This window comes from Echiichthys vipera (assembly GCF_963691815.1).
Source record: "Echiichthys vipera genome assembly, chromosome: 11".
Taxonomy (NCBI): domain Eukaryota; kingdom Metazoa; phylum Chordata; class Actinopteri; order Perciformes; family Trachinidae; genus Echiichthys; species Echiichthys vipera.
Window position 1 is genome coordinate 29,453,376 of NC_139836.1, and position 12,834 is coordinate 29,466,209.

Sequence of the window (12,834 nt, forward strand, 5' to 3'; positions counted from 1 at the left end):
ATCTGTCTAAAAATGATTTAGCATGCTTTCACATTATCATCACTTTAACACAGATGGAATAATTAAAGGATGTTGCAGATAAGCTCCAGGTTAAAAGTAGGTGCAGTAGGATGAGAGGTGGTCTGCCCCCCAGGAGGTGGGATGCTACAGAGTAGGGAGTGTTCTTTCTACAGGAACTGGGGGTTCATTGGAGGAACTGTGTGACCAGGGAGCAGAGGATTCAACTCGTGAATGAATGAGAGTCCCTCTGGGAGTGACTGACATTCCAAAGCCTGAACCAGGCACTCCCTCAGCAACATTCTGAACCAATCACAACAACCCAATGAACTTTATTGCTGTATAAACTCATTGTGAATGAAGGGCTCTCTGCACTCTTTCTGGCTCATTGTTTGCAGACAACAGCTTGGCTAAAAACCAGGATGACTGGATCTTTATAGTTTTGTTTGAGTTAATGTGTCAGTTGCGTTTTATATGTTGCTTGTTGTTACGGTAAATAGGAAGAGTGCAAGTTGCTCTTTCTAAGAATATCTAACTCAATAATTTTCTAGATATTTAGAATAAAAAAGCACATAGTTTCCTGGTGGATTGCATCCGATGTGGGTGTCGGAGCTGTCCTGTCCCACCTCGCTGTAGTTGACCAGAAGCTTTAACCCCTGCGTTTTCTTCTCTTGTCGAATCGCCCCTGCAGAGAGGAACTATGACATTAGCAACCAGGAACTGCTTGCAAATGCTGTATCTTATGGTTTTAATTAACGAGTTGAATCCCAGCTGGGGCCCTTCTGTGTGGAGTTTGCATGTTCTCCCCGTGTCTGCGTGGGTTTTCTCCGGGTTCTCCGGTTTCCTCCCACAATCCAAAGACATGCACGTGTTAGGTTTATTGATGACTCTAAATTGCCCGTAGGTGTAAATGGTTGTCTGTCTTTGTTTGTCTCTATGAGCCCTGCGATAGACTGGCGTCCTGTCCAGGGTGGACCCTGCCTCACGCTCGATGTCAGCTGGGATCGGCTCCAGCCCTCCCGCGACCCCCACAGGGACAAGCAGTTGAAGATGAATGAATGAATGAATAATTAATTACAGAAAATATAGCACAAAAAAAAATAATGCAAACAATCACAATTTATTTTTGCACTCAGTGCGGAACGTTGCTCATCCCGTAATTCTGACGCACAGGAAACAACACGTGAGAAATGAAACGGATGAGAAGCAGATTATGAGTTGTTGCTGGTTCAGTGGGCGACACTTGAGTTCTAAGAAACGACCGAGTGGAAACATGGACAAGAGAACGGCTGAACATGCTGCAGCTAACGTTAGCACAGACAAAACTGAACATGCTGCAGCTAACGTTAGTACAGACAACACTGAACGTGCTGCAGCTAACGTTAGCACAGACAAAGCTGAACATGCTACAGCTAACGTTAGCACAGACAACACTGAACATGCTGCAGCTAACGTTAGCACAGACAACGCTGAACATGCTGCAGCTAAAGTTAGCACAGACAACCATGAACATGCTGCAGCTAACGTTAGCACAGACAACACTGAACATGCTGCAGCTAAAGTAAGTACAGACAACCATGAACATGCTGCAGCTAACGTTAGCACAGACAAAGCTGAACATGCAGCAGCTAACGTTAGCACAGACAGCGATGAACATGCTGCAGCTAACGTTAGCACAGACAACGCTCCTGAGGGTCCACCCGACAGTTCACGCCTCCTAAGTGAAGCAAGTCTGGGAGGGTCCTCTTATGCTGGTAGTTCTGCTGCCACCACCTCCACGCGTCTTCCATGAGGGTCCTGTCTACATGGTTCATGTTTGCCATTATGTTTATTTGATGTAATTCATTTGTGTGTATGCTGGGTGGTAGTCCTTCAAATTGTAACCATAAATAGAGGATGTGGTATTGCGGCAGGTGTGTTGCATGCCGGAAAAGCAAACAGTTTTTTGACTGCGATCATGTCAGGTAGCATAAACTCAACGTATGAACGAATAGTATGTACCACAAGAAATGCTATATAAATAAAGTACACACCTGGACATTGTTTGTACAAAGCTGATGCCAAATGGTAGGTTACGCGTCGATTAAGTTCACAGCATTGCAGCACCTATAGTGACTTATTGGAAAGCCACTATAACATGGTTATTGATTGTTTTTCTAATGTTGTATAGAACACTCTGTCTTAATTAAAACTGTGTCTAAATGCATGACTTTCAACTGTGTGCTTTTCTTTTCATCAAAAAAATATTTTGTCAATGTTGGACTATGGGGATCTCATATGCATGCCTGTCAGGATCCCAGTTCTGGCAGTCCTTTCCCTTTTCCTTTTGTGCTTGTGTTTGTCTCCCTCTGTGTTTCCCTGTCTGGAGACGGGAGGCGTGGTTCTGGACCAGCTGTACTCAATCCCACTAATCACCTCCCCAACAGTATAAGAAGCCGGAAGTCCGGCACCAGATTGTTTCATCATCTACTCGCTATCGTGTCTTGTTCATTGGTTCCACGTTGTTTTAGAGAAAGTTAGTTTGTTTCATGTTTCCGTTATTCATTGTTTCTTTGTTTACTTTTGTGTTAGTTTCCCGCGATCCTTTTCACCGCCTGCTTGCCTTCCACCTGTTCGTGTTTTTCCCGTGATCACTTTGTTGTTGTTTGTTTCTTCCCCATCACTGGACTCGCTCTGGAGAGCTGCACCTTCACCTGGACCTCACTCCTTTTCCCCCCGCTTCCTGGACATTATTGTACATAGTTCTTTCATTAAAGGCTCCTTTAAACCTGACTCATTTTCCGTGTCTGCATTTGGGTCCCAGCTCCCTGTGTTGTTCTCAGAACCGTTCATGACAATGCCCCTGCCAAGGCATGCATATAGGTACCTAGTCTAAAATTATTTAATACAGTATTTCCAATGAGACTGTCCTAGCATATATGCTTGATTCAGTTTTCCATGCATCCCTTCAGTTCTTTACAAATGATAAGCCCCTGACTCACTTGGCCTGCTCTGGCAACCCCCACACGCAGTCACCGGTACATGTTTATATATAAGGCAATCTTTTGCCCGCTCTCATCCTATCTATGTACCAGTGTCGGGCCGTGCATTTCAGACCTGCGCCTGCAGGGATGCCCTACCAGACTTAATCCACCTCTTAAAACCATAATTATGATGCCATGGCTCTACACATTATGCATTTAGACCAAAACACAGTACAACTGGGCGTTGCATCCCCTTAACATATAGTCAAGTACAACAGAGTTTTATTCACTCAACCGACAGTATGAGCTTTAACAAGTTTGTTCACAAAACAGGGCAGAGCGCACTGTCAAATCAATTCAATCAACCAATCAATCAAGTCGCAGCCAAAGCAGCGTCACAGAAACATTCGTTAATATATTTTTTAACAATAACATTAACTCAGCAAAATAAAGAAAGCTGCAAAAGTCCCCAACGAAAATACAAGAATAACTCAACTATAAGCTATACTGTCATGTTCATTTGCTCCATGTATTCCACCACGGGCATTAACTCAGCAAAATAAAGAAAGCTGCAAAAGTCCCCTACGAAAATACAAGAATAACTCAACTATAAGCTATACTGTCACGTTCATTTGTTCCATGTATTCCACCACGGGCTCACGCGCCGTTATATATCACGCAAAGGCATCATTTCAAAAACAATAAAAGGCTTTTAAGGTATAATACAAAGTTGTATTAAGTCCACCAACACTATAGCGATGAGCTTTGACAGGTCTGTTCATCACACACAAACCAGCAGTGTCATAGAAACATGTTTGACGCACACACAAACAGTGTTCATTGAAAAATAAACAATTTACAGAATATCCGCCAATTTAGGTTGTTAATATATATTTAACATTACTAAATAAAATGGGGAAAAGGCATACAAATCTAATAAAACATAAAATGCTTTGTACTCACTCAGATCAAATTTGTTTGAATAATGCTGAGTCAGGCTTGCTAGCTTCGGGGTCGGACGGCCTCTCTTTACAGTGTCTAGCTTATCTTGAAAAGTTTTTCTAGAGAATGGCGTTGTAATTAAATCTGCGATCAAATCGTTATCTTCCCCTCCTTCAGCCATTGTGAGTTGAATAAACTAAAACAACTTGTCGCGCTACACAAATTAGAAATGTCCTTATTTCCCGTTTATCACATTGACATTTGTGCTCAGGTCTGCTTTGCATAGCTGTGCATAGCTCTGCCTCTCTCTAGCGCGTATCCAATCAAAAGAAGTGCACGCGATGACTCTGTAGGCCTGCTAGCAGGCGCCAGTGAACCCAACTTGACGCTGATTGGTTAATGCCACAGGTCCGTTATCATTGACTTTAAGCTACCATGCGCCTGCACTCATGCTTCTGAAGGCGTAAGGGCAGATTTGGGACCCTGGCAACACATGATAGCTGAATAATGATTGGATAAAAACTCTAACATAACTTTCATCCCCCTTTCCGATGCAGCCAACATTTTCAAGTAGAGATGCACTGATCCGATACCTGGATCGGATAACGGCTCCGATACTGACAATACGAATACAGTGTAACTCTACTCTCAAAAGTTATTGTTCCTGCTTGGTGTAAATGTTGAAGAGAGAGGTTGGTGATGGCCATCCTTTTTGTTGTCTCGCTAGATGCCCTTCCCCCATTTCAACTATTGTTCCACCCTGTCCCCCACCTGAAGATAATCTGGATCTGCCCCTGCAGTTTATACATCAGGACACTGTTAGCCCTTTAAAAACAACAGCAGCAGACAAACAAAATTAATGCACCAATATTATGATACCTTTTTGCCTAGACGGGTGGATCTCAAGAATCTGAGGGAAATCATATCCAGTTGAAATCATCACTAAGGACTCAGGGGAAAAAAACAATTTCCAAAATGAGGGCACTGCTCCTGTAGGCAGAAGCCCTTCACTTGCATTAATTTGCTATTTTTTCCATGCGGCCTGAAACGCTTGGATGAGCTCTCTAGGGGTTGCCGTCAGCCTCACCATGGCAGTGCTTACCACTTCAGTCTGTAGTGCTTTTCCATCATCAGAGAGCTGTGCATGTCTGTATATGACAGGGGGCATGGTTCAAAATCATCTTCAAACAGTTGCTTACAAGCTATTGTGCAGAACATGCAGCATCAAATGAGAATGGAACAGAGCTTCAAAAACAAGAAAACAGCCAACTAAGAGTTTTTAAGGGGAAAATATGTGCAATCATGTAATTTTACCTGTCACTCGACAGTTCACTCACCCGGACATTGTGTTGGTGTGTTGGTGTGTCAGGTGTTTTAGGGATGCACTGATACAATTTTAAGATCAGATATCGATCCCGATATTGATAAATTATTTGGATTGGGTATCGGATTATTAACCAGATCCATGAACCGATCCACTGAATGGTCGTGAGAGGCGCGTGTGCAGCATGCCATTTGACTCACAGCCAACACCAGCAACAACATGGAGCGAGCAAAGACTCAGCTGTGTGGAGGGATTTCACCTAGTTCAGTGAACTGAAATACAGAAATAAAGATACAAATGTAGAAATGATAACGTTTTTACAGCATTGGAACAAAAGCCTGTGCTACGAGTTTCTTTTATTATTGGTTATGAAATATGACAAGTAGCTTGAATGCTAACTTAACATTGAAAATACCAAAGACAGGCTAATGTGATTAGCATTTAGCCCGATTCATGTTTATCCACATAGCTGGATCGGTGCATCCCTTGTGTGTGTGTGTGTGTGTGTGTGTGTGTGTGTGTGTGTGTGTGTGTGTGTGTGTGTGTGTGTGTGAGAGAGAGAGAGAGAGAGAGAGAGAGACAGATAGAGAGAGAGAGAGAGAGAGAGAGAGAGAGAGAGAGAGAGAGAGAGAGACACAGACAGACAGACAGACAGACAGACAGAGAGAGAGAGTGATACACAGAGACAACACGTATACACTAGATACAGCACAAGTATGCAGTTCTTCAAGATACAAATCACTATAAATGTCAGATTTTAAATGTTTTATTAACAATGTTATTACCATAAACTCTTCTACTTTGACCACTACGGACATTTTTGTTCTAATGGTCCCATAGGAAGAAAGCGGTCCCAGAGGGTTAAAAGTGAGCCTTCAACCAGCTGTAGCTTACAGGTAGTCTAGGGTTAGGGATGGGTAGCTGCCTACTGAAACTCCAGGGCAAAATATTATTATTATCAGACCATTCTATTGATAAGCTCTGATGTTATCAATTCTGTTTTGGTCACAGAGAAGATTTCTCCCGCCGAAGCTGTGTGTCGGGCAGAGCAGCTGGATGCGTTCACACACACACACACACACACACACACACACACACACACACACACACACACACACACACACACACACACACACACACACACACACACTCACAGCCTTTGTTCACAGGAAAAGATCGCGGAGAAAACTAAATGTTTGAAACTGATCTTACACTTTATTAGAGTTGTTGCTGACAATGTCACAACTTGCAACAACTCGTTTGCGTGTTGATCGATTGTTACTTAGTTGTACACTGTGCACGCTCCTCTGTTACTACTATCAACTATCATGTACCATAGGCTACTAAAAGCATTTCCCCAAATTCCCTCAATCATTTTTGTTGTTTGTTCAAAACATATTAAACTGTAATGGAATTATAGAATAAATGACTTAAAAAAATACTAACCTTTTTTTTAAAATAGTTGCTAAGATTGCTGAGAAATCTGATCCCTCATTAATTTTGTGTTCATCTATCATCCATCATCCCAGCTGACATTGGGTGTGAGGCGCGGTACACCCTGGACAGGACGCCAGTCTATCGCAGGGCACATAGAGAGAAAGGGCCCGTCCACACAGAGACGAGTTTTCCTGTAACCGCACGACTTTAGTCTGGTTTAGTCGACCATCCACACACAGTCAGCATTATCGGAGCCTGAAAACAGAATCTTTTGAAACCAGGTCCCAGAGTGGGAAGATTTGAAAACGCCCCCTATGGCGTTGTGGTCAGGACGGTGAAAGCTCAGACTTTGTTAAACGATGGCGTCATCGCCCCACCTCCGACCTCTAACCCTGCAGCGTCACATAACATTGCTGCTGTGTGAGAGGAGAGAGACGGACCCATAGACTGTTTACTGAACTGGACTCTGAGCCACATGCATGGGAATGAATAAGGCCGAGCACAGATTTCTCCCTTTTCCCTGATGCTCTGAATAAGGAGCTAAACTGCTCTCTAGTCTCTTTTTTATAAATAAAGGTCTAAGAAGATGTGAAAAGTCTCTAAATGTAGTGAGAAAGTGCCCGCCTGTGAGTGCTTTGGGACAGGGAAGGGGCTCCCAGCAGCACCATCTGCTCGTTGAGGACACTAACTGCAGAGTGATTGGTGTATCAGAGTCCAAAACAGCAGAAAAAAGTCTCCACCAACAGTGACTAAAAGAAACTGTGACACATTTCTCTCTAGGATGGAGGAGGTTTTGGAAAGTCTCCAGATTTGGAGAGAAACAACGGTGTTAGTTATTCTCCACAGCGTCTCCCAGTCTCTTCTTCTCCATTGTTGGTGTATTTCTGTGGCAGTTACAGCGCCACATCCAGGCCTGGCATGTGTACTACAGTGTTTGGAGTTGGTTTCACTGGTTTCCTGTGGACGCAGAGATTTCTTGAGTCGAGGCCGTGTGGACTGAAAACTTTTTAAGAACAATGGAAAAATTGAAGTTATCAATTCTGTTTTGGTAACAGAGAATGTTTCTCCCGCCGAAGCTGTGTGTGGGTCAACGCAGCCATGACAAACGTTGTAGTAGCCCCCACCACAGCGACTTCCTGGTTGATCCAATGAGGAAGTGCCAAAATGTCAGTTCTCCGAGTGTCCACTAGGGGCAGGTTTCATAACAGAGCAGTTTCTCCTTGACCCACATGTTAAACAGGCTGTTTTCACAGCATCATTGAACCTGTTTACTGGGACAAAAAAACATTCTAGTCTGTATGTATAGGTGATATCTCCATGACAACACTGAGGGGGATGAATTTTTTTGTTCCAGGCTAGTTTTTGTTTTATTGGAGGTTAAAGTTTATGAATAATTAGGGGCGTGGCCTCCTGAGTGACAGCTAGCCTCTGGCCCTCACCTCTCTTCGGAGGTAATCTTCAGCCAGATGGACGTGTGTCCCTCCCCCAAACATCACATACATGCCCTTCTTTGGTCAGAGGAATTGAGTCAAAGTCTGACAAGATGGACACTAAAAAACAATGACCATAAAGAATTCTGATTCTGACTCCCATAGGGGAGTACAATTTGGTCTCATGGATGAATTACACCTACATATTTTATATGCTCATTATGTCCGTTTTTTATAGTCTCACACACACACATACACGCACACACACACACACACACACACACACACACACACACACACACACACACACACACACACACACACACACACACACACACACACACACACACACACACACACACACACAAACAAACACACAGCCTCTGTTCTTAGGAAAGGCTGTTATATTTTATCAGAAGGAAAAAAAAAAATCGTCCAAAAACAATTGGCATCCTACTGTATATCGGCCATCAACTGTCCGGATTTCTAAAGATCAGCATCGGCCATAGAAAAACCGATATCGGTCAACCTCTAGTTATTTCCATAAGAACAAAACAAAGTCATTACACAGCCTACTGACTGATCTTTTACAGACAACACTGCTCTCAATAATCATGATGATGAAAATTAGTTTTGCTTCCTCTTTTTCTCTGGGCTAAATCATAGGGCTAAATCCGTCAGTAAAGCTCAACACTTCCCGGGAAGAGTTTCACATTAAAAGCCTTCAGCTTCAAACTCAGAGAAACAGGGTGAGGAGTAGCCTCTTCATGTTGTGGAAATGTTTAAGTTTATCAAGACGGCTATTACAATGCATGCTTGATACCAGATTTTGCAGTAATATTAGTTAGGCTTCTGATAATATGTCGAAACATATAGTTACAGGCATTAGATCGCGTTAAGGATGGCAAGTGCATGAGTTCCATCTTTTTATTTTTTTCCTTTTTAATGCAGCAGAATTGGCTGTTAGATCTAATAACAGCATGCTATGTGCAGGCACTTATATTTGTATTCGTTGCTATATTGTATCCTTTGGCAGAGTACTAGGATTAAGACACAATGCCAAGAGCCCTACTAACTAATATTTTGCTCATGCGCGCACATAAACTACTCGCCCATCGGACAGTTCAAAGCTCCAAAGCATTGAGCGGGCACCATCCGGCTCCAGCCCCTCTCCAGCCCCTCTCCATCACACATCCGGTTCCTCAGTGTCATATGACCAGCGCCCTGCTCTCCTTTCTGTTATTCAGTGTCAGCTAGACATCGACCTACGTTAGCTTCCCCAGGTCTCCTGCTCCTTATCCGACGATGGCAACATTGGTGGCAAACAGGGCGTTGGACATCAACGGCTTGGCAGCAGCTGCGAGGACACACACCCAGGCTGTGACCAGAAACTACATCTCTCAACCTCGGCTAAGTATGTTACGTTAGCAGGCTGCTGGAGGTAGCTGCAGCTGTAGCTGGTGGCTAACAAGGTTGTGGTGATGCACTCAATGACAAGCGACCAGCGAGAAGTACGTCAAGTGTGTCAATGCTCAAGAAGAGAGTACAAATCCTCAACCACGACTGTTCATAGAAGAGTGTTCCCAGTGACCTGGAATTCAGGACATACGGGGAAATTTTGGCTAGCTACCTAGCAAGCTATGGAGCTACACATTGTTAACAACGAATATAAACAAGCCAGCTGTTTTACGCTGACAATGGGGGTCATGGTTATAGTTTGAGAGTAGAACCGCCACCAACATTTGCATGCCATGCTGTATTTATAAAACTAGCTATACATATGTCATTCGTCTGAAATAGCAAACTAGCTAACCAAGCTTGCTGTAGCTAACAGTGGCTAGAGACGGAGTCGTAGTTAAGCATCTTAGCCACACATCCATTAGTTTAACTAAGCATAGTATAACTGAGTCGTGTGTTAACTTTATATAGAGACAAATTACTACATCATTGTCACTGTTGCGTTGACTGCATACAAGCGGAGCGTTTCTACAATCCCACACAGCTAACGTTAGCTAAATGTCAGTAGCGCAGTGGATCAGACAGTCAGCTGACGGACGGCAGCCACACGAGTGAATGAGCCCCCGTGCAGTGCGTTTTTGTCTCTTATTGTTAGTTGAGTTGGGAATATAACGTGACACAAACTCCAGTAGAGCATACAGGTTGTAATTCATATAGGTAGCTTCAGCATGTAAGTGAGGTTCACCAGAACAGACTGCTGACAGACGGGATGATCTATCATGTGACCCGATCACATGAGTAGTGCAGCCTGCCTCGGTGTTGATGAGACCAGAAAAGGGCCTGATGGAAAGGAAGATGCACGTTTGTGATTTATGGCCACAGTTGTCGAGTAATGCTACTAATAGATTACTTCTGAAAAGTCAAACCACAGCTATTGGTTTAACGACACATTGGCCCATAGTTGTTAGCCAGATGAAATCTGTTATTTTAGTACAGTAATGTGTCTGTGCTGTTCTACTGGAGTGGTGCTTTAAAGGTTTATCTATGCTAATAAGAACAGAGGTTATATGAAATGCGTTTTTAAAATGTTTTTTATTATAAATGTCATATTTCATAATGATCAGTGCCATAGTGTTTTCTGTCTTGTCTTATGATACACCAACTGACCAGGTCTTGTGAAAAAATGCATAGTTAAGCGGATGTGCTATAGCGTTGTGAGTGAGAAATCCAATCTTGTGTATTTTTAAGATAATAATGTAGTGCTAGACCTGCTGCATATTTCTTCCTTGTCATCGCACTAATGTGTGAAGTCATCCAAACCCTCGCTGTCACTTATTTAGATGTTATAAAAATAGTTTCTAATGAAATTCAACATAACAATTAGATTTAACCTCTTTGCCTATGATCATACCAGCGTGACCAGTCTAGTAAACTAATCTGAATTTAGAGGGAACACAGCTGGTATACTGTGACATTTTGTAGGGCTTTAATTTTGAAAGTCCATCTCAGAATGAGAATACCGATTAATGGTCGATAAGAAATTACTCGATTAAAATTAATGAATTGCAACTAATTGTTTTGAACTTTAAAAGTGCAGTTAAAAAGAATAAATAGTACAAGAATGTACTCACAAAATTTATTTTATAGTTCCCCTTTATTGATATCCTACATCAGGGGTGTCCAATCCTGCTCCTGGAGGGCCACTGTCCTATCGATTCTACAGCACTCACAGAAAGACTTCCAGTTGAAGACTGGCCAACGTTAAATACTGTTGTCAAATTCATTAATTAGTCCAAATGAGTGGTTCCCCTGTTTGATTCATCACTGACATGGAGCAGGCGGGTATCTGACACACTCGGCAACAAACCTGGCAACCTGACTGCTGGAGTTATTTTTTGTTGTTTTGACTACGATCTTCAGACACTAGATGGTGTTGTTCTGCTCATTCTCCATATTCAACCTTTAAGCATAAAAATAAAATAAAAGAATTGACTCAACGAACGAATATTTGAATATTCGGGTCCAACCCTAGTAGGGACCTCATTTATTGATGTGATAATCCATGCAGATGGACTAAAAGCCAATACTTGGTGGCTAAACCGTTACAACAGAGATCAGTGCTCATAAATGTATTTTTAAGATGATTGTTTTGACCATGAACAACAGTCCTAGGCTACGCAACAATTAAATACGCAACCTAATGCTGGCTATAGTAAGTTAGCTCCATGGGTAGTTGACCCATCTAACGCTTGTTAGCTAGCACTACAGCCTGTTCCCTCTGCCCACTGCTGTGTGATATTGTTGTGGAGGAAGCCAATGTCAGCTTTGTTGTTAGCCTTTGGTTAGCAACAGTACCATAACTGAATACAGCAGAACAAAGTGATCCACCAGGCATCACAGAGGCGGCGCTGACAGTTCTAACAGAAATTTTGGTGATCCAGAGGGGAGGGAATGTGGTCTAGGATCAGACCCTTGAAGCTGCGGCTTGTGTCTGGTGGATCTGAGCTACTACCTGCAGCTAGGTGAAGCTCTCCAGACTGTCACGAGAAATAAGAGACAAAGCCATTTTTAGATTGTTGCAGGGAAACACTGTGAACTGACCCGTGTCATCTCTGGGAGAGAGTGAGAGAGCACACGCACGCTTCACCTCTGCTGCTACAACTCCCTCCTTGGGGAAACACTATTTAAGCTGCAATACATGAAGTATAGTCAATATAGCCAAAACGTAATGGTAGGGATGCAACTCAAAGTAATTTATCAGTTGTCTACCTTTTATCCATTAAATGTCAGTCGAAAACAGTTAACATGTCCATCACAATTTCATAAAGCCTAAACTGACATTATCAAATGTCTTATTTTTCCAGGCCAACTGTCCAAAACCTCAAGAGATTTAATTAATAATCAATTAATAATCTTTCATCATATTTCAAGTATTCTGAGAGAAAACTAGACTTCTGCATCCCTTTTTGGCTCTGTTTTTTAGGCTTTAGAAAATCTAACCTATGGCAGTTTTTTTAACCATTTTACCTACTTCATCTTTAACTAAACTGATCATAACCGTGTTAATTTAGTATATTCTTGTACCAATTTAACTAACTAACCTAACCTACAAGAAATGACACAGTTTCCATTTAAACAAAGTTCTTGTCTGTTTTGTTTAGTTTAGTGTATCACATGGGTTTTGATCATGTCAAAGTTTCAGATGAATGTCTTCCTTAAAGAATGTTCCATAGTATTCTGTAAAGAGAAGGTGCAAATAATTGTGCCATTTTTTTTCTACTCA

The 12,834-nt window shown here is 42.4% G+C and overlaps 1 protein-coding gene across 1 annotated transcript in view; it reads left to right on the forward strand.

Annotated features, from left to right (window-relative positions):
* Positions 1–9,324: 9,324 nt before the first annotated feature.
* Positions 9,325–12,834, forward strand: part of atp6v1ba (ATPase, H+ transporting, lysosomal, V1 subunit B, member a) — a 56,039-nt gene continuing 52,529 nt past the window's right edge. The window contains exon 1 of the mRNA XM_083922658.1: positions 9,325–9,507. Within this exon, the coding sequence (XP_083778784.1) occupies positions 9,399–9,507 (109 nt within the window). The 5' untranslated portion in view covers positions 9,325–9,398. The remainder of the gene's footprint in view (positions 9,508–12,834) is intronic.